General features: G+C 42.1%; 3 protein-coding genes across 3 annotated transcripts; 1 reads left to right on the top strand and 2 right to left on the bottom strand.

Annotated features, from left to right (window-relative positions):
• The first annotated feature begins 240 nt into the window (after nucleotides 1–240).
• Nucleotides 241–11279, top strand: idua (alpha-L-iduronidase). Its single transcript, XM_080003162.1, has 11 exons — nucleotides 241–348; nucleotides 762–857; nucleotides 985–1187; nucleotides 1842–2021; nucleotides 2921–3137; nucleotides 3611–3820; nucleotides 5936–6057; nucleotides 8115–8240; nucleotides 8401–8477; nucleotides 9276–9376; nucleotides 9498–11279. Exons 1-11 carry the CDS (start codon nucleotides 252–254, stop codon nucleotides 9596–9598), a joined length of 1530 nt encoding a protein of 509 aa, XP_079859288.1. The 5' UTR covers nucleotides 241–251; the 3' UTR covers nucleotides 9599–11279.
• A 395-nt stretch (nucleotides 11280–11674) lies between these two features.
• LOC307233092 (purpurin-like) lies at nucleotides 11675–13603 on the bottom strand (the record flags this gene model as incomplete). The annotated part of the gene is made up of 6 exons (XM_080004305.1): nucleotides 13470–13603; nucleotides 13241–13355; nucleotides 12864–13000; nucleotides 12640–12752; nucleotides 12320–12532; nucleotides 11675–11685 (listed from the first exon to the last, which is right to left on the bottom strand). The coding sequence occupies exons 2-6, from the start codon at nucleotides 13352–13354 to the stop codon at nucleotides 11675–11677; spliced, it is 588 nt and encodes a 195-aa protein (XP_079860431.1). The 5' UTR covers nucleotide 13355; nucleotides 13470–13603.
• A 1786-nt stretch (nucleotides 13604–15389) lies between these two features.
• Nucleotides 15390–25601, bottom strand: kcnv2b (potassium channel, subfamily V, member 2b; the record flags this gene model as incomplete). Its single annotated transcript, XM_080004042.1, has 6 exons — nucleotides 15390–15690; nucleotides 16050–16148; nucleotides 19749–19803; nucleotides 20536–20695; nucleotides 22779–22978; nucleotides 24264–25601. 6 exons carry the CDS (start codon nucleotides 25599–25601, stop codon nucleotides 15665–15667), a joined length of 1878 nt encoding a protein of 625 aa, XP_079860168.1. The 3' UTR covers nucleotides 15390–15664.
• Nucleotides 25602–27650: the final 2049 nt, after the last annotated feature.

The raw sequence follows: 27650 nt of genomic DNA, 5'->3' as shown, positions 1-27650 counted from the left end.
GACAAAAGATGCCTCAAGATGTTCATCTGTCAAATTCTTTTGCACATTTGTTGATTATTCTAGAGATGTGGAAGGAGGACCTCGGTACAACTTCACCCATCTGGATCAGCTGATAGAGCTTCTGTGGAACAATGGCCTGACACCAGGTATCACATCCTCCTGCTATTTTCCTGTGCATCCTTGTTTATTTTGTATTATTTATTTTCGTCTATTACTGTCATATATGTGGCCCGCTGTAAGGTTTTGAGCTGATGGGCAGCATCTCCAACTACTTTACGGACTTTGAGGACAAGGGACAGGTGGTGGAGTGGAGGAGGCTGATCTACCTCATCGCCAGGAGGTACATTGGTGAGTTAACCGTGGATTGTTCATCCTTTCAATTGAGATTGGTTTAACTGAAAGTAGATTAGGTCTTCATTTAATGATTTTTTTTTTCCACATTTGTCAAATCGGGAATCCAAAAAAATGCGTTGACGGAATTAATTTTACATATTTTCATATACTAGAAATTGGGTATGTTACACTACACCACGTTACACCATTAGCATAAAAAAGCTTAAGTCTGAAAACATTTTGACTAATAATAATATGTAATAGAAAGTGTAAAGGAAAAAACGAAATACAAATTGTCAATTATATACAAATAGCCACAAAAATAGAAATAGTCAGATATATAAAAATATACAGAATGTTGTATATGTAAAATTATTTAAAAAATTCAAACATTTGCCATTTTCATCTGCCATTTACCTTCTCTGCAGACAAGTATGGTTTGGGCGTCGTCTCTCAGTGGAACTTTGAAACATGGAATGAACCCAACAACCACGATTTTGACAATGTCACCGTGTCCATTCAAGGTACTATCAACCCAGAGCTTTGCCATAATAGTCCCAATGATGTATTTTATCTCTATATAATTTTGTTGTTCTAGTGAAAAAAGTATCATCTTAAACCTCAATACAATCTTCTACATTTTCCCTCCAGGGTTCCTGAACTATTATGACGCCTGCTCAGAGGGCCTGCGGGCGGCCAGCGGGGCCCTGAGGTTCGGGGGCCCAGGGGACTCATGCCACTCCCCCCCGCACTCGCCGTACTGCTGGGCCCTGCTGCAGCACTGCCACAACGGAACCAACTACTTCACGGGGGAGACGGGCGTCCGGCTGGACTACATCGCCCTGCACAAGAAGGTAGGATGGGCGATCACTGCTACTAGGAAGTAGCTGGGTGCTTCGCTGTCGACCATTTTCAGGTTTACCAGTTTGTATTTGTGCAAACGAGTTATACATAATTACAAATTTGGTGTCAGCAGAATATTATTATTTTTTCGTCCAGGAGGAAATGTGAGAATTCACTTTGTTACTTTATATGAAATTAGTCATTAACTATAATGAATTTAAGTAAAGTAATTAATTAGTTGAATTAAAATGAATAATTGAATTAATGAATACTGCACATGGCAAGTGTGTTTGTGTGTGTGATGTGGCAAACAACGCAAAAGACACCAAAGACACTGTAGAGAAACTGTAGAAAGGATTTAGGTTGATCCTTGTTTTTTCTTCACTTGTATCATTCATAAAGTGCATGTGTAAAGCATTAATAATCTGAATTGAGGGGAAAACGATCGATGTGAATCAATTGATCCGCCTGGTGTGTAATTTGTATCGGGAAGCCAATAATCATGAGAATTTGCCACCAATAATTATATAATTATGTGGTTTGGCAGGTTAAAATTCAGAAATATCATAATATATATAACATTATTATTATAATGTTATTATCCGATATTAAATATTGGATAATATTCTGAAATGTGAAATGCTAATGTTTTTCCTTGACTCCAGGGAGGCGGCTCGTCGCTGCCCATCCTGCAGCAGGAGATCCAGACGGTGCAGGAGATCCAGGAGCGTTTCCCGCCGTTCCGCAGCCACCCAATCTACAACGACGAGGCCGACCCCTTGGTGGGCTGGGCCACGCCCCAGGCCTGGAGGGCCGACGCCACATACGCCGCGATGGTGGTCAAGGTAACGTCCGGAGATGGCACAGGAGGGCCATGAGAAGAAAAGGAAAATAAAAAAATATGACACATTGGTTGATAGGGAAAAATGGTGTTTGCAGTAGAAATGTGAATGTATCTTAATCTATTTTATTTCAATTTTGATGATCCAAAACCCACATATGAAATGTTGTCGAATTGGCTACTGTATATAGTTTATTGTATATTACCAGATTGATTGTTCATTGCTATTTATTGGTGATCCTTAGGGTTATTGTATATTTGCTGGTTTTCTGTTATTCATTGTTCATTCAGCTTATTTATTCTGGCTTATTGTTAAGTTGATTTTATTGGTTATGGTTAGGTTATTGTATATTTTCTTCTACTTAATTCTAAGTATATATTGCGGTGTAAATTGGCGGTTCTTCTTGCTTATTGTTGTTTGCCAGGCTTATTTAATTACTTTTGTTTATTCTAGGTTTACACTTGTCTATCAGTAGGTTATTGTAATAGCCAATGTTTTGTTTTATTGTTTATCTTAGGTTTATATTTAGGTTTATTTATTGTACATTCCATATCTTCTATCTTCGCGTTAATCCTAAGCTTTACTGCATATTACCAATTCTTTCAGGTGATCTTCAGGTTTATTTCATGTGGCCATTTTCTTTTTTCAATTTGTGTTGTTATTATGTTATTGTTATTAATATAATTGCCTATTTTGATGCAAGCTGCTGTGACACTGAAATGTCATCTATCTATCTATCTATCTATCTATCTATCTATCTATCTATCTATCTATCTATCTATCTATCTATCTATCTATCTATCTATCTATCTATCACTTCCACTGATCTATCACTATCACTAAATAACTCAAAAGAAGCATTTTAAGCCTCATCTGACTTTACCCTCCCTCGCTCCCTTCAGGTGATTGCCCAGCACCAGGACCTCCTTGTGGCGGGCGGGAGTGGCAGCATCAACTATACCCTGCTGAGCAACGACAACGCCTTTCTCAGTTACCACCCGCACGCCTTCGTCCAGCGCACGCTGACCGCCCGCTTCCAGGTCAACAACACCCGTCCACCCTACGTGCAGCTCATCCGCAAGCCCGTCCTCACCGTCATGGGGCTGCTGGCGCTGCTGGGTGAGTAGCCCCTGAAGTTCTACAATCTGTAAAATCAGTCATTTTAGAGCTTTGTGTATATACATTGATGTGCACATTGATGTTTCCGTACAGACAATTAGCATGAAAAACATTAACAGTCTGACAATATAATTCATAAATAGATAAATACATAGATTAATTAAATAATAATAATAAAAAAATAAAAAAATAATTAATAAATACAAATAAAAAGCTTAATAAATAAAGTTAAATGAAAATAGCCAATTATCCAGAACAGAAATCGCCAAATACATAACTATACAGAACATACAAAGTGCAATTCTTTGCACAGGAAATATATTATTATACCCTTACTAAGTTATTACTACAGTCTACAGTGTTATAACAGTGTTACTTCAGGTATCCATTTATAGTGACCGTCAATCATATTAAATTACATTTCTCTCATTGTTGTCAATGTTAAATTTCTAACATCCTTCCTCAATCCTCAGGAGACACCCAGGTCCAGGCTGACGTTTCAGGCTCCCGAGGGGCCAACGGCAGCACGGTGGGGGTTCTTGCCACCCTTCACCAGCCTCCGGTGGCGGGTGGTTCAGACGGCTGGCAGGTGGCCATGTTGGTCTACAACAGCGACGACAACAGAACTTCCAACAGCACCGATGATGTCACCGTATCCCTGAAGGGTTTGGCTGGGCAGAAAGGTGCGGTTTGATTAAAATTTGTGTCTGGTCTGCTTTTTGTATTTTGGGTGATGTTCTCTAGTCACTTACTTACTTGAAGATTATTTTAAGTGAATACAGCATATGCATAGTACTTTCACCAGATATAGTCTCATTTGCATAGGTGCTCCTTTTTCCCACTCTATTTGATGCATACTATGGTTCATGAATATTATTTGACGCATACTATGGTTGATGCATACTATTTGATGCATACAATGGTTCATGAATATTATTTGATGCATACTATGGTTGATGCATACTATTCAATTAGTGGTGTAATGGAACGTAGTTGATCCGTGATCTGTACGGATTGCCCCCCAAAGTTCAGCACGCATGTGACCCGTAAAGCTAAATACAGTTTTACTGCCACTATTCTACTCTCAATGCAGAGTTGCAGTTAAAAGAGGATGGACAAGACAGGTGTGTGCAGTGTTTTACTCTGAAGCGCAATGATTAGTTTACGGTAGGTTGTGCTATGTTGCTGCTGTCAAGATCCGCTAGTAAACAAACACAATCTGTATTGAGAGATGCAGACTTCTTTAGAAAAACAACTGTTACTCGCTTAATTCTGAACCAAAATCGACTGTTTATGCGGACTGTCTCTAAATCTTTTAGATTTACATGCCTTTATCTTGTCAGCATAATACTGACGATACTCTTCCTAAACAACACTGTTGAGAAAGTGGCACTTCTTCTTTGTCTCTTCATCTTGAGCAAGAATGCAAAGCCTGCTTTATCTGCCAACACTGCCGACCGTGGCTGAAGAAGTCTCCTGTGCAGTACCCCTGTAGAACACACAAGTCTCTTGTGTTGTACACCCCAACACGGTGTAGCGACTGCCCCTGAGACTTATTCACGGTCATGGCAAAGCAGGGTCCCACAAGAAACTGCCGACACCGCAGAGTGAGCGATCGTTGAGCTCGACAGCAAATTCACCCTCTCCTGGAATCACAAGAATCTTGCCCTCGCCAAGGTCCAGAAGTAATTTGGGAAAATGTGCTTCATCTTGTTGCTTTCCAGCAGCCTGAGTGATCCTCATGTTTTCAGTAAGATGGAGAATCTCCACATTCCTCCACAGGTATGGGCTTTTCAAGCACCTTCCTACTATTTCAGTGCGGCCACCATGTGGCATGACGGTAAGGATCTGCCTCCAGTCACAGCTGAATACCATCGTGATGTCACCGAATGGCTTATCCTGGAATGTATGATCTATCCATGTATGATCCGGTGATCCATCATTGACACTTCTTCCACCGCCATGACATGCGTAATTCTGATGAGTGCCGTAGTGCTGTCATCTTTGCTCACGTTGCAAATGGACTAGTCAATGAGTATTAGAGGGCACTTGGTCCTATTATAAAAGGTGGTCCCTTTAGTTAGGAGAGTAGCCACAATGCCACTTGCAGCTGTTGAAAGGGCTAACTTGCCCTGTGCTCAGACTTTGTTGAGGATGTGGGACAATGTGAATGTTTTCCCAGTCCCACCCCTTGCATCAACTGCAGTCATCTTGCCATGTCCCTGTTCCACACTGTCCATCACTGTCTTGACAACTACTGTGCATGTTGCTCGTCATTGAGAAGGTCCCCTGTCTCAGCGATGTGAGTCTGAAGCTTGGGTATCTTGTGGTCTGTCTTATGCTGGAGTATGCAGGGAATGCGAAAGTTGGACCTAAACTGGATCAGGCTCAGGGAGGCCAAAGTTCTTACTCAGCGTAAAGCCGTGCCTCTCAACGTGGTCCTTCAGCTCGAGCAGCACTTTACTTACAATAACTTAATCTGGCTCATTCACACCTGCCTTGCGCATGAAGTCCTCACACAGCACACGTTTGTGCCTTTCCCAGAACTGCAAGTGTTCCCCTCTGAGAATGAACATGAGCATTTTGGCAAATACCTTACGCACTGCTAGGCCAAATGTTTGCAGCCTCCTCCACCACAGAATTCACCTCCTGGTCTTTGTCAACAATGCCATGCAGGCTGCAAGATAGGTCTCCATGACCCTACTGCCAACACGGTCCCTTTTTTTTTTTTTTTTTTAATAGTTTAATAGAGATTTTACTTCAGTCTTAATCATTAAATGTCTCCTCTTCGTCCTCAGGCCTCGTCTATGTCACATATTACCTGGACAACAACGTGACCAATCCCTCCGCGCTGTGGCAGAGCATGGGCAGCCCGGACTTCCCCACAGCCGAGCAGTTCAGACGGCTCCGGAGCGCCGAGGTCTGGTACAGATCAATATCAAAAATATCAATACACTGTGTATAAATAACCAGATTTTGGTAATAGTCAGTATTGCTCTAGGGCTCTATGGAAGTTAGTTAAGTACTTGGTTAGTTCAGTATTAGTCTTTGTTTAGGCACGTTTTTTGTTTTTTTTCGATTTTGTTTACTTTTAGTCGACCAAATTAAAACCAGTTTTTGCTTCTTTTCTTTCTCTGTTTTTCCTCAATATTATTTTGAATATCTTGTTATTTTTGGTGACTAACCTTTTTAAAAAGTGCTATATTTCTTATACTTTCTTAGCCACACCCCACTATAGCAGTTGGGGTAATTCCTAAGTATCCAAAGAAGCTTTGGATTAAAAAATGTTGCTTGCTAACTGGTCCAATAATTAGTTAATGAAACTACATTTCTGTGAACAAAGTGGAGCGACTTTGACAAGGGCCAAATTGTGATGGCTAGATGATTGGGTCAGAGCATCTCCAAAATGGCAGGTCTTGTGGGGGGTTCCCGGTATGCAGTGGTTAGTACCAACCAAAAGTGGTCCAAGGAAGGACAACCGGTGAACCGGCAACAGGGTCATAGGAGCCCATGGGCTCATTGATGCGCTTGGTGCGAAGTCTAGCCCGTCTGGTCCGATCCCACAGAAGAGCTACTGCAGCACAAATTACTGAAAAAGTTAAAGCTGCTATGATAGAAAGGTGTCAGAACACACAGTGCATCACAGCTTGTTGCGTACGGGGCTGCGTAGCCGCAGACCGGTCAGAGTGCCCATGCTTACTAGGCTTTAGTGCAAAATTCCAATCTCCGATCACTGGGGGGCAGATGTGCGTCCCGACAGTGTTGTTTTTTTAACAGTAGGGAGTAAGAACTTGGACAGTCACTTACCTCGGTTGTGTTTAAAAAAAAAAAAAAAAAAAAAAAAATTTGTTTCATGTATGTAGGATATATGTAGGAAACAAACGAAAATAAATAGATCTAAAATTAAAAGACAGGCATGGGCAAGGCATTTACTTTTTTCCCTACAAATAAGAAATGAAGGAAACTAAATAAAACAAAATCTTTCTCTATGAGATCACATTTTATATTGCTATATTATAATCACAAGATTTGCATATTGAGTAGCAGGTACCTGGGGGGCGAGGGTGCCCCATGGACCCCAAGGTGCCCTTCTTATGAGACGTGTTTTTTTTTTTTGTTTGTTTTTTTTTTATTAATGGGTGTCGAGGTAGCGGACTGACTGGGCAAGATATATTCATAAGGACTCCCTCATGAACCTTAAACCTCGGCGCACCTGTGATGTGCGCACAGCGGCTCCGCTGTGCTGCTCTGTTTGAGCACCTGCCCCTCAAAGTCTCGTACGGGACTGTAGAGGGGAAGTGAGACCCGATCACCAGTGGTTACTCGAATGCTCTGAACGGAGAGTGAGAGAGCCTCCGCCCCCTCTCTCCCTCCCTCCCTCTCCTCTTCCCCCTTCTCCGTCTCTCTCTCTGCTCCAGTTTCAAAACACGGTAAACCGCACTTACAATGTTTCATTTCTCAGATTTTTTTTTGTCAGTCATCAGTGTCAGTCGATGGAGTCGATCGCTGATATACAATTCAATCGTAAATCAGCCCAAGCCTAATGCTGACCCCTGTCCACCGCGGAAAGAGCCTACAATGGGCATGTGAGCGTCAGAACTGGACCATGGAGCAATGGAAGAAGGTGGCCTGGTCTGATGAATCACATTTTCTTCTACATCATGTGGGTGGCCGGGGTTAGAGTCCCGTCAAGCATCTGTGGGATGTGCTGCAACAGCAAGCCCGATCCATGGGGGCCCCACCTCGCAACTTACAGGATCTGCTGCTAACATCTTGGCGCCAGATGCCACAGGACAACTTCAGAGGTGTTGTGGAGTCCATGCCTCGACGGGTCAGAGCTGTTTTGGTGGCACGAGGGGGAACTACAGAATATTAGTGGTTATTAGCAGTGGTTTTAATGTTGTGGCTGATTGGTGTATATACAGTGCAACATACATTGTAATTGAAGACCTCCATCCTTGCTGTGTGTTTCATTAGGACCCCCGTGTGGAGGGCCCCTGGCCTGTGCCTGCGGGGGACACTCTGACCCTGAGGGCCAAGCTCCCTGTGCCCTCCGTGCTGCTCATCCATGTGTGTGCACAGCCCAAAGCTGAGCCTGACCAGGTCAGAATACCAAAAAATACATTCTATATGCTGTATATATAGTACACAGATAATTTCAGATTTTTACATTCACAGCAGATTTAGGGGAAAAAGTGAATTCTCAGCTGTTACTATTTCTGTGGAGTTATATGCTGTGCTCTTGATGACATATTTCGACCAGGTCAACGGATTGCGATTCATAAAGATCACAAAAGACGAAGTCCTGATCGTGTGGTCGGATCACTGTGTCGACTCCAAGTAGGTGCCCCTAGTATATCTGAACTGGTCTGTGATTGTGAAGGATGTAGATTTGTAAATCAAAGGCATTTTATTTATTCTGAACAATTTATGCCAGACATTCTCAACCTTGGGGTCACGACCCCGTGTGGGGTCTCTTGATATGCACATGCGGGACACAAAACCTGTGATATTTTGTTATTCAAATCATAAGGTGATAAAACATTTCCAGATTTGCTTTAACGACACAGATTGGGCCAGGAGAAAAACATAAAAAGACTTCATGTAGATGACAATGACATTAATAATAGATATATACATGTAGATATACTGTGTAATAGATATACAAATAAATAATAATAAATTATATTGAGATTATATTATATTTTAATTGAGATCACATTGAAATTTGATTTGTTTTGAGTGATGTCCTTGAAAATTAAAAAATAGTGCTTAAAAATACTTAAGTCTTTGAATTTTGTTTTGTAATGCTAAAATGAACCCTGTATTTGGCCTTGGTCCATTCCTAACTAGGCCTAAATGTGAATTGTAACGCATAAAACTAGTGGAGCTGCCTCCAAAAAAATAATAAAAGAAGCAAACTGGTCACACTGTACGAAGCTTTTTGGGACCTAAAAAAAAAACAGGTAAATGGGCCAAAAAAGCTTATACCAAGTTCAACTTTAAAATTAGTTTAAAGTGCAGAATTCCATCAATGTACACTACAGTGGCACATACAAAACCAAGATTCACTGTTTTGTTTTTGAATGTGAACTGATAAGTGTTCATTTAGAAGTCCACATTGTTATGTTCCCGTAGATGCATCCAGACATTTGAAGTGGAGTTCTCCACAGACTTGAAGGAATTCCGCCGCATCAATGTGCAGGACACTATTTTTACTGCATATGTCTACTCACCTGGTAAGAATTTCCCATTATGACATTACTACTACATTAGGGTGACGGAGAGCAATAAGCAGATGCACTCTAGGGTTATTTTTGAGCTGTTAAATTACCGTCTTTGTTTGTTTTTTTTTGACAGTCAACCAGGACGTTAGTGGTGTCTACAGGGTTCGAGCCGTGGATTACTGGGGACGGCCTGGATCCTACTCTCTGCCTGAGACCTATTCAGAGGACGGCTGAAATATTCCCACATTATTTTAGAATGTTTTGGACAGTGTTACAGACCTGCCAACCTGCACACACCTTGTGTACCAACCACGCAATTCTTGGTCAAAATATGTAGGTACAAAATGCCAGCTTAAACTATACAAAAAAGACTGTGTGCGCGTGTGGGTGTGGGTGTGGGTGGGTGTGTGTGTGTGTGTGTGTATATATATATATACTATAATGAGTAAAAATTAGAGTACAAAATACGATCAGATATATTTTCAGATTCTGTGCCGGTCAAATTTACACATCCGATACAGCAATACTCAAACCCACTGAGAACGTGATGTAACGTAATTACGTAGTTGACGCTCAAAAAGAGCGAAAGAAAGAATGTCGGCTGTTTGGAAGCTATTCAAGGTAAACGAAGATTGGATAAATATTTTCTCGCCTGACAATATTCGAATTTGTGCAGATTGTGTATTTATCGATGTCACTGCAGCGGAGCGCCTGCTCTGGTTGTTCCTAGTGCACTGAAAAGTTTGACTCTTTTTTTGAGACTCAGTTCTGGACGAGTCACTCAGTGAAACGAGTCGTTCCGTTTGATTCAGTTGGTTTAATGCACTGTGAGTTCCAGTGAATCAGAGTCGGCCATTTATTATAATTGAATTTTTCTTTTTTGCAATGATTGCAATTTATTTTGGAGTGGCAAGTACCGTATAAATATAATAGAGTTAGATTTGCACTTTTAAGTGAAATAGACTTTCGTTAGAAGTTTGAACTGGACATTTCCATGTCAGTTATATGTTGTGTCCAGTTACAGGTTGCATTCATTGAAACTGGGTGACAGTCCCATTTTATTCAAACTCAGTGACCGTTCCATGTTTTTATTGGAACTCAGGAACTGTTTCATGTTCTATTATTGTTCCATAGTGAATAATGAACAATAATAAACAGTGTCCAAATCAGCAATCTCACTATTGTGGTAACTGAAAATTGCAGTGGTAGTCTGTATGTGCAGCTGTGCTCTCATGATGATATACCCAATGAGACTAAATGATAAGAAAATTGTATTTCTTCGATCACGGATATAAACTCTAAATGATCAGATGACACTGTAAAAGTTATTTAAAAGTCAATATTTTATTACGAACATACGATTGAATGAAAATCAGAATCGATCGGAATCGGCAGGGTCAGATTTGGAAAGAAAAAAATCGGAATCGCCCAAGAAAATTTGCAATCGGTGCATCTCTAGGAAAATTGCAATCGGTGCATCTCTAGTTGGTAAGCATGTTCGGTAACTTTCCTTAATATCCTAATGAGATGCATTTGTATATAGTTAGCCATAGTAGCTCACATGTGATTATCCTGGTTACGAGACACTTACAGTGGGAATAACTGATCGAGTCATTTAGCTGCAGTAAATACAACGCCGCAGGGTCTCCCTGTTAAACTGTTGTGGTACTCAAATGATTCTCCCACGGTTGGCAGGTCTGGTGTTCATATATGTTTTATTGTCTGTTATTTCAGATTAGTTCAGATTTACTTCCCCGTTTTGATATACTGTATATATAATTGAAATTCGTTCCTCATTGGATTCACGTACGTATTCAAGTACTTTATTCATTGCACAATAGACGTTTTTTTAAAGAATTTTAAAAATGATATTGTTGTTTTCATTCCACATCACATCTTCTAGGGAGAGGGTTCTTAAAATGACAAAGGTAACCAGTTTTGTTGATCCGTGTAAAATGTATTGTCACCAGGTTACCAGGTTCAACAATGCAGATGTTCACCAACAATGTGACAGTGCTGTACAGTGGCTTCTGTGGTTATATACAGTATGCAGATAAAAAAAAAATATATACCTATATTTGGCATTACATTGAGTAAAATTAGTCGATGTTGTTTGCTAAGGGGATTGAGAATCGGTTTGGAATTTTACATTTAGATATAGCAAGGGTAAGCGTCTGCATAATGAATGATAATGGTCCTTGGAATAATCCCCAATGGTCTTGGAGGAGACCTCCGTCTTCAGCTTGGGCAGGATGACCAGTTCCAACCTTACGCAGGTTCCACAACTTCAAGCTCCAACGAGGGGGAGGTTTAGCAAGCTCCTGTCGGGGAGGAACAAAATGGGGAAAGGTCATAAATATTTTATTTTAATTTAAACAATAACTTATTTTAACAGAGGGTCATTATCGCAAATAACCCCCGACAAGTTGGTCCCTTGGTCCCACGTTATTTTGCGATAGTGACCGTCTGGCTGAACATTATCCCGCTTATTACTGAATAAAATAATACGTTGAGATGGGATACTGGTTTTTAAATGGAATAATAGAACTAGCACGCCCAGTTTAAGGGCTTTCACGAAGAAAGATATATTTCCTCAACAAAGTTAGCGGTCATTATTATCAGTGAGCAATCATTATTCAGAGATAACTGACCTCTGATTACTACTATCAACCAATCAGAATCAAGTATTCCTTTTTTGGTTTGTTTATTTTTTTAACCTGTGCTGTCAGCAAGAATTGAGTATTCCACCGAGCTGTGTAATAAGCCCAAATCAGTGTTTACTGGGTAGTATTCAAAATCACAGTCGACTTGTGAATATTTGCTACACCTGCCGCCAGGGTTTAACGTTGACATTTGCACTCCTTGCTGTTGGAAGCTGGTTATAGGACATTTCAATCCCCTACTATTCAATGGCTTTCATTTATTTAGCGGAACATCTCAGGACCGGGGACGTACCGGACTGCAGCACGGGCTCGAACTGTCCGGCCATGCAGATCTCCTCCTGTTTCTGGCGGACGATCCTCTGGATGGGGAGTGCAAGGCCACGGGGGTTGCGAGAGAAGACCAGGGAGTATCCGTCATCACAGCTGCCGTCGTCCTTCAGAGTGCGGCAGGCGTAGGTCAGGGCGTAGTTGTCGTAGTCGGTGTCAATGATCCAGTAGTTATCACCTGGTTTTTACGGAGGGGAGGAGGAAAGTGGACATTAGAGTGTGCGTGTGTGTGTGTGTGTGAGTGAGTGTGTGTGTGTGTGTGTGTGTGTTTAAACCACGGCTTACCTCCGCTGGACAGGTAGCTGGCCAGGCCCTGGTAGTTCATGAACATCTTGCCGGGGCTGGTGGGGTCAGGCACTGAGTACTGGGCGGCCATGTCGGCACACACCACCCAGAACCTGCGGTCGGGAGGAAACGCCGGTGAAACAAACTTTACAGCGTAGTGCTAGCTTTCAGACATATTTAAAATCAATATGGCATTGCAACGAGTTATGTTTGTCGGCGCTCACCCGAAAAGAGTGACCCTGCCCCTGGAGGAGGCTACCATGGCACCGTCATCGCCAATGGTGTACTCGGCAGAAATGTTGTCCTGGAGGAACAGGCCTTCGGGATCCTTCTTCTGCAGAGCGTACCACTTCCCGGCGTACTGCAAGCCCGACAAGAGTAAGCATGTGTTATTAATGACATGCATAATATGTTGAGTATAAAATATAAAATGTGAGTAGAAATAATTTGCTACCTACTGAGATGGATAAATCCAAACTCATCCCACACTGAAATGGCATACCTTACAGGATACTAACTAGAATACACAATACTCTGGTTTTCCTTTTAATTCCATCACTATTTTACATTGAATTTCTATTTCTTTCCCCCCTGTACTCACTCTCTCGGGGTCAAAGTCCTGCTTCACGGTGAAGCTGTCCACCACGCAGGAGGCCAGGCTCTGCTCGACGCAGGCCAGAAAAACCACCGCGAAAGCAAACATTTGCATGTCCATCCTGGAACAACAATAATAACAATAATAATAATACAATTCCGTACGTCTGTCGGGGATGATTAGCCGTCGAAATTCATTGTTCAGAAACAGGTACCCTTAGGGAGAAGCACCTTACCTGGAGCGTGAAGAGGCTGGAGAGGCTGCAGGAGGTGTACGGATCCCAAGCTTTTGTTTTAGACTGTGGCGGTGACCTTTATATACCCAAGACGCAGACCGGCTCGCCGATTTATTTTCACATCTTGGACCTAAATGGAGAGTTTAAATCTATCGCTAATCCTATTGACGAAAATCCCCACTGTAAGCTGTTCACCCCTCTGCATACAGCATCTCGGCTTTATGTAATTGTTTGCAGAGCCGTGCGAAGGCACATGGCGACAGGATGTGGTGACTGCGCCTCAGCCCCACCACAATGTTGACATGACATAACGCGGGTCTTTGAGGCGTTCCATGTCACGGGGCTGCCGCCTGCGAGAACCTTTCAAATAATTGTGCGATTTGGTAATCTGACATTCATATACCTATTTGGAGGGAACTTTGGATTCGTATTTAAAAGATAGATCATATTCAGTTTGAGTTAACATTGTTGAAAAGACAAGCTTTTCAAATGGTCAAAAAAGTCCCCAAGGCCAGTGTGGCTAAAGTGGCTCCTGGGGCTCAGTCGTCTGTTTTCAGTCATTTAATGGAGTGTGCACCTAAACTTGTTGATTCATTTGTTTATTTTGAAGGATCTCCATTAGTCTCGATGACCAGCTCGTCCTCCAGTTAACCACCCTGGGAAAGGATCTTTGTGTATAGGGTTTGAATTTTCCTTCGGCCATCCTGAAATGTGTTAAGAGTTCTCTTTAAAATGTCCCCTTTTAAAAATTTGCAAGTGACACAAATTACACGTGTGGTCGTGAATCATGAAATCGAAATCCTCACACTTCAGAAGTAACTTAGAAAAACATGTGTCCAACACTTGTTACGCCGTCTTATGTAGCGCCACGGGGGGGGGGCGCCGCTGTTTACCATCGTTCATCTGAAATCTCTCAATTGCGGACTTACTTATTTACTATGGACAATGTAAAAGTAATGTTACTGGAGTTGTCTAGATGTGTGATTTTATTTTTATTGTATATTTTGCAACCGACACATTTTTGTAATCCAATTTCAGTAATCCACTGTACTCCTCCCACCTGCGACAGGCTCACCTCACAAACCCCAGAGTGAGTGTTTTTACACGAACCAGACAAGCGCTTCCATTATAGCGCCGACCTATTCTTGGCACAGTCGTTGCTTACAAGTACAATCTTGGGATGTTGGCTCTCGAGTCTTCGGTCCCGTCCATTCTTAAAACATTACGTCAACTGTAATCTGAAAACAAAACAACAAAGGGTGAGACAGACCCTGTTGTGGAAAATGGTTCTCCCCGCAAGGTCGTGGCAAATGATTTAATGTAAGGAAACACAATATTCTCCCTTGACACAAACGTCCCTTAAAACGATATGAACCAAGACACGGGTCATAGTTTAAAGGCTCAATAAGGTGAATTCCTGCTCACCAGAATTATCTCAGGACTCCCCTGCGTCAGCTTTGTTCTAGTGTTTAAGCCAGGACGTCTGATGTCTTCCTCCACAAGTGGTTCTTTCAAGTGAACCGTTTGCACACCTCGGCAAATCTGCAGCGTAACTCCATCTACCTTCCGCCAAGGTAAGTCAAAACATCTGTGTCATTTCTCCTCACCTGGAGTGTTTCTACATGCATTTAGAATTTGTCATGACCTTGTTCGCAAACGTAGCAGTCTGTGTTTACAACCAAAACGTTCATGGTTGAGTTGCCAACCAGTGCCGCCATTTTGAAGGGGATTCAACACGAGGCTGAAGATACTTTTGAAATTGGGGCTTTTCTCTGAAAAGCTCACTTTAAAATGTCATGGTATCCCTTTGATAACAGATTCTACACCGTGCAGCACAAAGTGAGACTGTTTCAATTTGGGGTACAGGAGAACAATCAGTGCACAGATAAATACAAAGAAAAATAAAGACAAAAACATCAATAACCATGACGTTTGTTTTATTTATTTATTGATGATGTAACCGTAGGTACAAACATGAACTTCATAACTTGTCAGAACAACATTTCTCACATCAAATAAATATCTAGTCTGGTGATCCCAAATGAGGCTGTAAAAGCAACAGTACAAGCAAACACAAGCTGGGAGGAGTGAGGGACCTCATTTTGACCACGTCGATGCAGATCGACGAGGTGGGAAGGTGGGAAATTGCACGAACAGGTGGAAATCTTCACACGAAAGACTGAGTCAATCCTGCTTTACTTCAGAATAGTGTCTTCAGAGGCTGAAAGAAAGAAGAATTGCAATGATGGAATTTGAGTTTTCAGATCTCAAGTTAAGCTCCTAATTATTTATGATTGACTTATCTTGTTTTTCCTCTTAGGATATGTGTAAAAAAATAAAAATAAAATCTGGCATTAGATTTTTGTATTGAACACTGAAGATTTCAGCCTGGTGTCAGACTGCATATATCGATGCATCCATAAAATAAATACTGAAAACATTTTCTAATTGTTTACTTATTGTAATTATACTTGCAATATACAATGCAGATTGAATTAGTTGAAATAGTCGCATCAGGAAAGTCTATATATAAAGAGTTTGAATGCACTGCAAGCAGATGTAAAGCTGAGTGGGATTTACCTTCAGCCAGCTGCTTGGCGATGCGCTCCTTCTCCTCCCGAACCTTTTTCTCCTCCTCCTCGATCCTCCTCTCTTCAGCAGCCACAGGCTTCAGCTCATCTGAGGAGTCAGGGAAACTATGGGCTCAATTCCAAAACATCCGTTATGTGGACAAAGAGGTATAACATCATTACGCATATTGTTGTTCCACTTTCATTCTAATTTGGGTTTGTTTTCCAGATAGATTTCACATTCATAGAGCAACAAGCCCAACTCTCTACTCAACCAAAACTATGTAGTGTAAACCGACTTTAGTGCCTTGCTCAAAGGTAGTTTGACTGGGTTCCAATGATGACTTTCAGAGATTTTACTTCACTACATTTCAAAGCAAATATATATACTTTTTACTCTACCACTTCTGCCAGTAATGTTCCATTAATTAAAAAGCACACGAAAAAAGTTCAATATTTCTTGTCGCTCATCTCAGAAAGTGAAATCCATATATTATATAGATTCATTACACGTAGAGTAAAAATATTTCAAGCCTTTATTTCTTGAAATTTTAATGATTATGGCTATAAATAATGAAAACCCAAAATTCTATGTGTCAGAAAATTAGAATATTACAAAAGACCAATAAAAAAAAAAAGGATATTTGAAACAGAAATGTCAGGCTTCTGAAAGGTATGTTCATTTCTATGCACTCAATTCTTGGTTGGGCCTCCTTTTGCATGAATAACTGCATCAATGCGGCGTGGCATGGGGGTGATCAGCCTGTGGCACTGCTCAGGTGTAATGGAAGCCCAGGTTGCTTTGATAGCAGCCTTCAGGTCATCTGCATTGTTGGGTCTGGTGTCTCTCATCTTCCTCTTGACAATACCCCATAGATTCTCTATGGGGTTCAGATCAGGCAAGTTTGCTGGCCAATCAAGCACAGTAACACCATGGTCATCGAACCAGCTTTTGGTACCTTTGGCAGTGTGGGCAGGTGCCAAGTCCTGCTGGAAAATGAAATCAGCATCTCCATAAAGCTTGTCAGCAGAAGGAAGCATGAAGTGCTCTAAAATGTCCTGGTAGATGGCTGTGTTGACTGTGGACTTCAGAAAACACAGTGGACCAACACCAGCAGATGACACGGCAGCCCAAATCATCACTGACTGTGGAAGCTTCACACTGGACTTCAAGCAATGTGGATTCTGTGCCTCTCTACTTTTCCTCCAGACTCTGGGACCTTGATTTCACAAAGGACTTGACAAATTTACTTTCATTTGAAAAGAGGATTTTGGACTGATCAACAGTCCAGTTCTTTTTCTCCACAGCCCAGGCAAGACGCTTCTGACATTGGCTCTGGTTCAGGAGTGGCTTGACACAGGGAATGCGACATTTGTAGCCCATACCTAGGATTCGTCTGTGCGTAGTGGCTCTTGATGCGCTGACTCCAGCCTCAGTCCACTCCTTGTGAAGCTTCCCCCAAATTCTTGAATGGATTTTGCTTGACAATCCTCTCAAGGCTGCGGTTATTCCTTTTGCTGGTGCACCTTTTCCTTCCACACTTTTTCCTTCCACTCAACTTTATGAACATGCTTGGATACAGCACTCTGTGAACAACCAGCTTCTTTAGCAATGACCTTTTGTGGCTTTACCCTCCTTGTGGAGAGTGTCAATGACTGTCTTCTGGACTTCTGTCAAGTCAGCAGTCTTCCCCATGATTGTGTAGCCTACTGTTCCAGACTGAGAGACCATTTCAAGGCTCAGGAAATCTTTGCAGGTATTTGGAGCACCATGACTTTCCAATATTGTACTTTTTCCACAATATTCTATTTTTCTGAGACACTGAATTTTGGGTTTCATTATCTTTAGCCACAATCATCAACATTTCAAGAAATAAAGGCTTGAAATATTTCACTCTACGTGTAATGAATCTATATAATATGGGTTTCACTTTCTGAAATGAGTGACCAAATATTGAACTTTTTCATGATATTTCATGCACTATAACCTTTACAGGTGAACTTAAATTGACCTTCTCTAAACTTTTGAATGCACATGTCCAACTGTTCAATGTTTCAGTACTTTTTGCACAACTTGCTGTTCTCTAACAAGGAGCTGAACGGCAAAATTCACAACTAGTGTTTGATCCATGAATCGACCAATACATTTCCTGGTTCAATTAGAATTGGTATTTAAACAGTCCTCTTCATCATGCTGTTCACATTTTGACATCATGAGACCAAGATGACACCTAACAACTGATCAACAGTACCTGCCATTGTGAGGCTTCAAACAGGATGTTCTCAGAGGGAAGTGGCCACTGAGCTTAGAGTGTCACAGAGTGTCATCAGCAGGTTGCAACAGAGATACAGAGACTGGAAGAGTCACAGAAAGGCATAGAAGTGGACGTCCTTTGGCCACATCCCACACTGATGAGCGCTTCATTGTGAACAGTGCCCTGCAGAACCAGATTATGAATGCCACTCAACTCCAGGCACATTTAAGGGAGGTGAGAGGCACCCAAGTGTCACGTCAGACCATTCAAAACCATTGACATCAGCGTGGTCTGCGTGCAAGACGACCTGCAAGGGAACCTGACCACACCACCAGGCACAGGCATCATCGTCTTGCACGGGCCAGGGAGCATTTACGCTGGACGAGGGACCAGTGGCCTCAGTGCTGTTCTCTGATGAAAGTCGATTCACGTTGAGCAGAAAAGATGGCCGCCAACGATGTTGGAGACGTCAAGGAGAGCGTTATGCATCAGCCACTGTTGTCACCAGACGAGCCTTTGGTGGTGGTGTTACAGTGTGGGCAGGTGTGTCAAGTCAATACAGAACTGCCCTAAACTTTGAATGGTACAGTGACAAGCCCATACTACATGAATAACATCATTAATCCAGTCATTGTGCCCCTGCATGAACAACACAGGCCTCATTTCATCTTCATGGACGACAATGCTCCAGCTCATCAAGGTCGCATCATCAGGGAACGGCTGCTGGAGACTGGGGCACCTCAAATGGAGTGGCCTGCACTTTCTCCAGACCTGAATCCCATAGAAAACCTATGGGATCAGCTGAGTCGCCGTGTAGAGGCTCGTAACTCTGTACCCAGGAACCTCAATGACCTGAGGGCCGCCCTTCAAGAAGAGCGGGGTGCCAGGCCTCAGCAGACAATAAGTCGACTTGTGAACAGCATGAGACGTCGTTGTCAAGCTGTAATTGATACTCAAGGGCACATGACAAGTTATTGAGACATTGACATTTTTTGTTGTGGTATACCCACCACTGTTGTTGGCTTTTGTTTCAATCAATTGTTTGAGATGAGGAAATCACCATTGCATGCTTCTACTTAAATGCCCTACTTTCATGATATAATATCACTGTAACGTGAACTTTTTACATTTTCCATAAATTTCACCCGTAAGCCAAATATCCCTCACTTTTTGTGAGTAGTGTGTGTGTGTGTGTGTGTGTGTGTATATATATATATATGTGTGTGTGTCTCAAGCTATTTGCACTTTTACTTTAGAAGAAAGAAATACTTTCACTTTACTATTGGCAGGTTCAAAAGTATCATGCTGATCCAGGGAGACAAAAGGTCTGATAATGTTTTCACATGCTGACAGTTTAATTAGAATACACAAATAATGGATTGTGTGCCACATCTACACATCACATCAACAGATTTGACACTGTTGCCATGGTAAATGAAGATGAATTAACTCACCATATCTCCTTTTGCCATAGATGATGCCAAAAATCAAGGCTGAATACCTTGCTGTCTGCAATTAAAGCAAATGAATGGCAGGTAAGTAAGGGTTATAATGGAATCGTGTTCTAACCACAGTGCACTTGTCTAGTCAACTTATTATAAATGTTCTTTGTCAATACATTAGAGCCATCTGCTGATTGCTCCAGCTTTAATCACAATTAGGTCAGGTCCATTTACACACACCAGGAATTTGTTATGATGAGGTTGGCGCGTTTCTATAAAAGGCAATTAGCATTTAAAAAAAAAAAGAAAATGAAATAAAAAGCTTAGCAGCTGAACAAAATATTTATAAAATAGAATAAAAATGTAAGTTAAAATAAAACAAATTCCCAAATATACACAAATAGCCTAAAAATACAAAAATCGAAACAGTAAAACGTGCAATTGCGATACGACGCACAGGCCAAATATTGTTTTGTTGTTTATTACATATTGTTTATATTTATTACTATTGCAGAGCATCGCGATTGTATATTCTATACAAGGTGAATAGTAAGTATAGAGCGTGAAGTGTCGTCTGGCGCAACGTGTTCACACAGTTTCACATGAAAACAAACATGACCGCGTTATCATTTTCACAGCCCCCGTCCGAACGGATCTGCCTGCGCCTCACACCAGCGGCCTCGCATCGGCGTTGTTGGCGTTCGCTCGGCGGCCGCCGATCTCCACAAATAAAATGCACAGGCACAAGGACCCAGACCAGACCACAGCCCGTATCCGTCCGGAGCCGTACAACACAGACCTTGATGAGCGGCGACACCGCCACGGGAGGAGCCATTTGTCGCGCAGCTCGAACGGCCAAGTCGCCTCGACGCCCTCTGCTCGCAGCGGCCACAGGGGTGACTTTACAGCCGCGAGGGATTGTGGGTACGCCCGTGACGTCATCGTGCGCCGTGCGGTTCCTAATGAACAATAAGAGACAGCGAGCAACACTTACAATACAATAAAAAACGATGAATACATGTTCGAAAAACAAAACAAAAACGAATTCACAAATTCTATGGCATTCATTTATCTATATATATATATATAGTTTATGTTGCTTTCACAAGCCCATTTTTCTGTTGGCTGTTTTATTCGCTGCTGATTTTTTCTTACATTTCTGATACCCTTCAATTATGAATGTAACAATAAAAAAATGGATTCACACAGAGGGGAAACAAACTACAATTACATACAATCAGAGTTGTTAGAGGGGGGGGGGTTATTTTTTTAATTTGGTATATTCTTAAACGAATTCATTCATCAGTTAATTCAGCGTTATTTGGCGTTGAACGGGTCGATTCTGTGCACTACCAGGGGGCCACCAGCAGAGGGCAGCAGACACGTGCCACCGTCCATCCACAGCTTTACGCTCAACACTACAAAATTGTGTTATTTACTGAGGACAATTATATATTTATTTGTTTATTTGCAGTGCCACGGCTATTCTGTTTAATTACCAAACCTTATTAAATATTCAACAAATGAATGGGTATGACCCAGGTGAAGGTGACACCACAACATGACAGCACAACACACTGTCCTGGCCCGCAAACCAGGGGGTGACCAAGGACTCCAAATCCTACCTGAACTTGTGGCGTGTGTTTTTCGAGTACAATTACCATTTGTGACAGATGGAAAGTGGTAAAATATATATATATATGTATGTATATATATATATATACCTTTAGTGACTCTTATATGCATTGATGAAAGTCCACTTCAGTCCACAGTTGTTAGAATGGCTAAAATGTGGTGTATTTTTTATCGCAGTGCCGTGAAAACTTTGTTTATGATGATGGTGCTGATGGACCTCTCCACTATTTCCTCCGAAGCACATCTTGTATTGTGCGACGAGAATGACCTGGATTATCACACGTCAATCTAATCCTTCTTATCATTATGGCATATTGAGTGCGTAGGTATTGTGTCATTCAAGCGAAGCAATGATGTTTTCTGTGACATCCCAACCAATCACGGTAAATAAATAAATACCAAGGAAACTTTCAGAACGCATATTTTCAATGCCGAAAATCTCTAACCCATCACTAACCCATAAGAATTTACCACTTTCATAGCAACACATCAGCTCTTCATGTACAGCCAATAGGTTTTGCCTGCAGGCCCAAAGCGAAATAATCTTTAAATCATCACATAAACCTCATCACATAAATTCAGAGTTATTTTTAAAATGTATTTTCAATATTTTGTTCATACATGTAGTATTTTGGTTTGTTTAACATATGGCTAGTTTTGAAACTGGTTATTTAAATCAAAATATATTTTTTTCTTTATTTTATCTTTAGCTGTTTGAATCTCTATAACCCCCCCATTCAATGGGGCAAAATAGTGTTGTTATTAAAAAGGTAATTTCGGAATTATTTAGTTTCAATTTGCTATCCATTGACTCAAACAGAAGATGGAACATCATGCAATATCATATCAAACTTTATTCCATGAAAATACATTTATATTGTGTAAAAAAAACCATGAAAAATAAGAAAACAAACGAGGGTGTATATTTAATATTTATAACAATCTGGTATTATCAAATCGATGTTGCCACGGGGCCTGGTAAACCGGCATTTTACTTGAATGACTTCAAATTTGACAGAAGAGATTTATCACATTAAAACAATCAGTGGAAATGCAAATATCTAAAGTGGACCACCAATTTACAACTTTAAAAAGTGGTTATGTGAGTACAAAAACATTTTATAGAAATTCCCATTTATTTTGGGGCCCCGGCAGAGGTTATTAGCTTATTTAGCTTTCTTTTTCTTTTTTGTTTTGTTTACCTTATTCAGATGGGAAACAAAAGAAGTCGTCATTCAGCAAAGCAATGCAAGCAAAAAACAATGTATACAATATAAAATATATCATATTAGCATATCATTTAAAAAAAGCAAGAAATATATATACATATATTAAACAAATCATCTAGAATGAGACACCTTGGCCCCACAGCAAAGATTGAGTCGTTTGACTGTCCTTTTGGCAAACCTCACTTTCCCCCTTTGCTTCATGTTGGCCGTGTACTCGTTGGACTTGAGTTTGGAGTAGTAGTCCGAGAACTTGTTGAAGAGGATGGAGATGGGCAGGCCGTTGAGGATGATTCCGAAAGAGATGCAGATGAAGGCAAAGAGGCGTCCCAGGACCGTCTCCGGGTAGACATCCCCGTAGCCCACGGTGGAGATGCTGACCTGCGGGGGGAGAGAAGGGGGGAGTTACCACACGTGAACACAGCTTCCCACGTGGACATCTGACACCATATGAACTGCTTGCCTTCCTCTCCTTTCTTGCACTCCTCCATCTAATCCCTCATCTGCTCCCATGTCCCGGTTTGCCCCTCTCGCGTCTATAAATGTACACGTCTGCATGCATGCCTGCAAAGCCTCCGGTTGATATCCTAAAATTAGACCTGTTTCTGTTCTTATACTTATGTCATGAGGTCGTTCAGCTGGTTTGTTGAACATCTTTCCTGACTGACTATTGTTTTTACTTCTCTTCTATTGAGAATATTAAATGGGTACTTTTTTACGCTCTGCATTTCAACTTCTGTCAGACTATTGATATTATTCAGTATTTGGTTCATTCCCATGACGCAACATTATCTTTGCAACGACAGTTTACCTTAACCTGCCCCAGATGTGCCCCTTAACCCGGGTTGAAAGATAATCCCTTTCAGAGCCTTATTGAGTGTCCGAGGTCATGAAATTGTGAATTATGTGACGACACAAATGTGCGCACATGGCCTGGTAAGGTGATTAAAAAGGAGTAAATACTGTTTTTTGGAAGAGAAATGCTTCTTCTCCGTGTTCACCTCAATGGAAACCTAACCACCGTCCCATCCCACCACAGTTGCATCGTCTACCCCACAGAGCGACAAGGGTGGGTGGTGTACTCCCTCCTCTGGTGAAGTCTGTGCCACACGCTCTACTTATGGGATTGCAGAGGTAATGAAAACCGTAACCCAGCGCTCCCTTCGAGCTACAATGGACCTACTCTATCTGCGAGGACCGAGTGCATTTCATTGATGTAGAAGCAGGGGATGTGTGAGAGAGGGACCGGGCCCCATTCGCTATTGGGCCAGGTATTCTCGTTGGTGGGATCTAATAGCATTATAAGGTGGAAGTACCGCCAGAATCGAAGTAATTAAAGAGCTAGGGCATGTAACATAAATAGCTTACTCTGGGTTGTTACTTAAGTCTCTAATTGATATATTCAGGACTCGATGATTCTCTTACAGTAATTAAGGATCGCTAAGAGATTCCCAATGAAACTGAAGCAACAGCATATGAAGAGGATTCCTTTATGTTTGCAAATGAGATTTATGACTTTATATTGTATGTACATCTTCTTTTGAGTATATAGTTGTACTTAGGGTTCTTGGTTTATATTATGGGACCCTGTAGATGTAAGTGTTAGTGTTAATGAGGTCACCGCTGCGAATGAATGTTAAAAGTAAATGTCATTGAGGTTACTCACTGCTGCCCACCACCAGGCGTGAGGGATGCTGGTGAAGTTGGTTTGCGGCATGTCGTGCTCCACTGTGTAAACCATAGCGGAGAAGCTGAAGATGCCCATAGCGATGAAGAGGAAGAGGCAGCCCACTTGCTGGTAACATTGGCGCAGGGTGAAGCCGAATGCCCGCAAGCCGGTCGAGTGCCGCGCCAGCTTCAAGATGCGGAAGATTCGCATGAGCCTCATGATTCGAAGCACCTGGCCCAGCTTCCCCACCTGCCCCACCGCCTGCATGTCCGCCTCGTGCTTCATGTAGTTTTCCTCGTTGTCGAAGAACTCCAGGATCAGTTGCAGGTACTGGGGCAGGATGGCGATCAGGTCCACTGTGTTGAGCACACTCCTGTAGAAGGACTTGAGGTCGGGCGTGGACACCAAGCGTAGCAGGTACTCCATGGTGAAGAAGGCGATGCACATGGACTCCACATATTCGCAGTAGCTCTTCCCGCTGAGTTGGCCCGTGTACATTTTGTACTGCATCTCCTCCACGGTGTTCAGAGTCATGGCCACCAGAGAGATGAGGACGAACAAACTGGAGGCCACCGCCATCAGCTTGGCCAGCACGGAGGAGAAAGGCTTCTCCATCAGGTTCCAAATGGCACGTCGCCAGTGGCCCATGAACATATCCTGGAAGAGCTCCTCGTTCTCCTCAATCTCCACCTCCGCCTCCAGCTCCCACTGGATCTTCAGCTGCTCGTTCAGCTCATCCTGCCGCTCCTCGAAGGAGATGCGGCAGCAGCGGTGGGTGTTCTTGATCCTCACCCCCCAGTAATTGATCTCCTCCAGAAAATTGCGGGGACACAGTTCGTCCTTAATCCACAGCACGCCCGTCCGGTAGAAGTTGAAGATGCTGTGGAAGACGTCTGGGTCCCTGTCAAAGAAATACTCGTTGTTTGTGACGGTGTAGTCGTCGCACAGGTCCAGCTTCATGTTATGGTCTGTGTAGGTGGCAAGTCTCCCTATCCTGGTCTTGGGGTACTTGGCAGCCATCTTGTAGGCTATCTGGTACGGCTTCCCTCCGACATTAATGTTGATCATGTAGTTTTTCTTCGGAGAGGGAGCCTGTCTGGACGGGGTGTGCGCCACGTAATCATCCTCTTCTTCCTCGTACTCGGCGTAGATGTCGTAGATGTCCCTGCTCAATTCCTGCATGGAATTCCATGTCTTCACACAGCTGTCCTTGGCAAATGGAAGGATGCTTTCCTCCGAGGGCCTCCGTTTGGAGTCCGAGCCGGTGACTTTGTAGTTGGGGAAGAGGCTCTGTCTCCTGTTCCACAGGTTGAGCATCTTGCTGGTGCTCGCCATGTCTGAGGAGCCGGGCTACACGGCAGACAGCGCGCTCAGACCTGGCAGCATTAATGCCGTCTAATAACCCCCTTGCTTAAGCATGGAGGGCACGAGCAGGATGCCTCATGGCCCCATTAATGTTGCTGACTGGGACGACACGCATGCTTACAGGACATCTAAATACCATTATCCCCTGTTGGGCTCCCTGGCTGACGTGACGTCAGCTGTGTGGCGTATCTCAAAGAACACCCTTCATAAATTCAACTCTAAATCTGTGAATCTATATAAAATATCACATCATATCAATGACTTTCATGAGAACTCAATCAAAGAACTTTTGATTGAGTTCACAGGAGACTTCTGTATGTGAATGTTGTCTTAGATTATTTTCAACAACAATCAACATTGTCCTCACATGCATCTATAAATTGTCAGGCACTGCACTGTCGGTCATGAATCTATTTCTAATCCTTGTAGATTACGCTGAGGAAGTCATCTCGGAAGGTTATGACTGAAAAAAAACGGCAGTATCTGTGATAGCTACATGTTTTTCCATGAACACAATATTAATCGATGTGTATGGGAAAGCAAATGTTTTTATATCAAATACAATGAATGGAGTTGGTAACGTTCGGGAACCCCTGCCAAAGGAGAACAAAGAGGGAGTGGATGCATAAAAGAGGATAAGGGCTTTAAGTATTAGCCTACTTCCTGTTGGGGTGGAGGCACAGGACGGGGTAGGACGGGGTGGGGCAGGGTGGGGGGGTGCAGACAGTCAAGGCCACCAAAAATTAGAAAAAAAACCTACATTTTGTAGAGTATATATATGGATTTAAATGAGGCATAGTGAGTAGAATAAGTATTTCCAACCCTAACAAGTCCTCCGGATGTGATAACTGCCTGGGATGGCAATCCTCTTATTGGATATCAGATTATTAACATGCTTATTAAAAGGGCGGCTTGAGCACAACTGGTGTTGGGCAAAGGCTGCTGGCTCACCAACTTAACATGTTTTTAACCTTGTGCCAACCGCAACTGATTAACTAAAACTATTTGGACTTCTTACGGGGCTGTCATTTAAATGGAGCCGCCCAGCACATGGGCCAGTCTAGAACAGTATGTCTAGTGTGTCTTCAGAATAAATAGTCCACATTGTTTCAATATAACCTAATGATTATTATTGTCATTTACTTGTATAGTTTTGCTGATTGTGTAGACTTTTCGACTAATGCTAGTAAAGAACAGCTCAGGAGTGAGGTTGTGCGCAAATGTAAGTGTATGTTTACTGTGGAATTTTTTGGTTTCTGCTCAGGCTCAGACTCTATATTTTATTTCTGTACATGATCTATATTTTGTAGGTCTTTTTCATTCATATAATTTTTTTGTTACTTTTAGGTTATATCTGTTGTTGATCACGAGGTGTACAGCATATTGCCATATCTTATTGTGTACAGTACACTGTTAGGTTTATTGTATATTTTCACATTTTTCTTTTATTTTTTTATTTTTATTGTATTGCTTAATTAGTTTGTATTGTATTGTATTGCTTTATTGTTCTTGTGAATGAAAAACTGACCTCAGTGGTGTATGGATGTCATGGATCCGCCACACTCAGAGACAAGATTAATAAAATGTGTATTTGGGGCAGTCCTAACATGCCAGCATCCAAGATTGATCCAGATCGGTCCATTATTGTGGTATAATTTAGTAAAAAACTGCATTTTATATCACCGCCCCAACATGCCGCACACACGTCATGATAGCATTTCAGTCTAGTGATCGGTCAACAGCTGGGACCTTGCCAAGACGGCGTCACATGCAGATGTAACTGATGTAAGAACTTTATGGATGTCATCGATCCGACGAAACCCACAGACAAAATGTATAAGATATGTATTCGTTAGTTACGAAGTAGGAAACGTACCCACAGCTGCAAACACCACCTAATCATAGAATTACACTGTAGCCAGGCCGGATCTATCCATCTATCCATCTATCTGTCTGTCTGTCTGTCTATCTGTCTGTCTGTCTATCTATCTATCTACCTACCTACCTAGCAGCATTGTA

The sequence above is a fragment of the Zeus faber genome, assembly GCF_960531495.2.
Source record: "Zeus faber genome assembly, chromosome: 7".
NCBI lineage: Eukaryota > Metazoa > Chordata > Actinopteri > Zeiformes > Zeidae > Zeus > Zeus faber.
The sequence above is the reverse complement of the archived record's forward strand: the minus strand, read 5'-3'. Positions and strand labels throughout refer to the sequence as shown.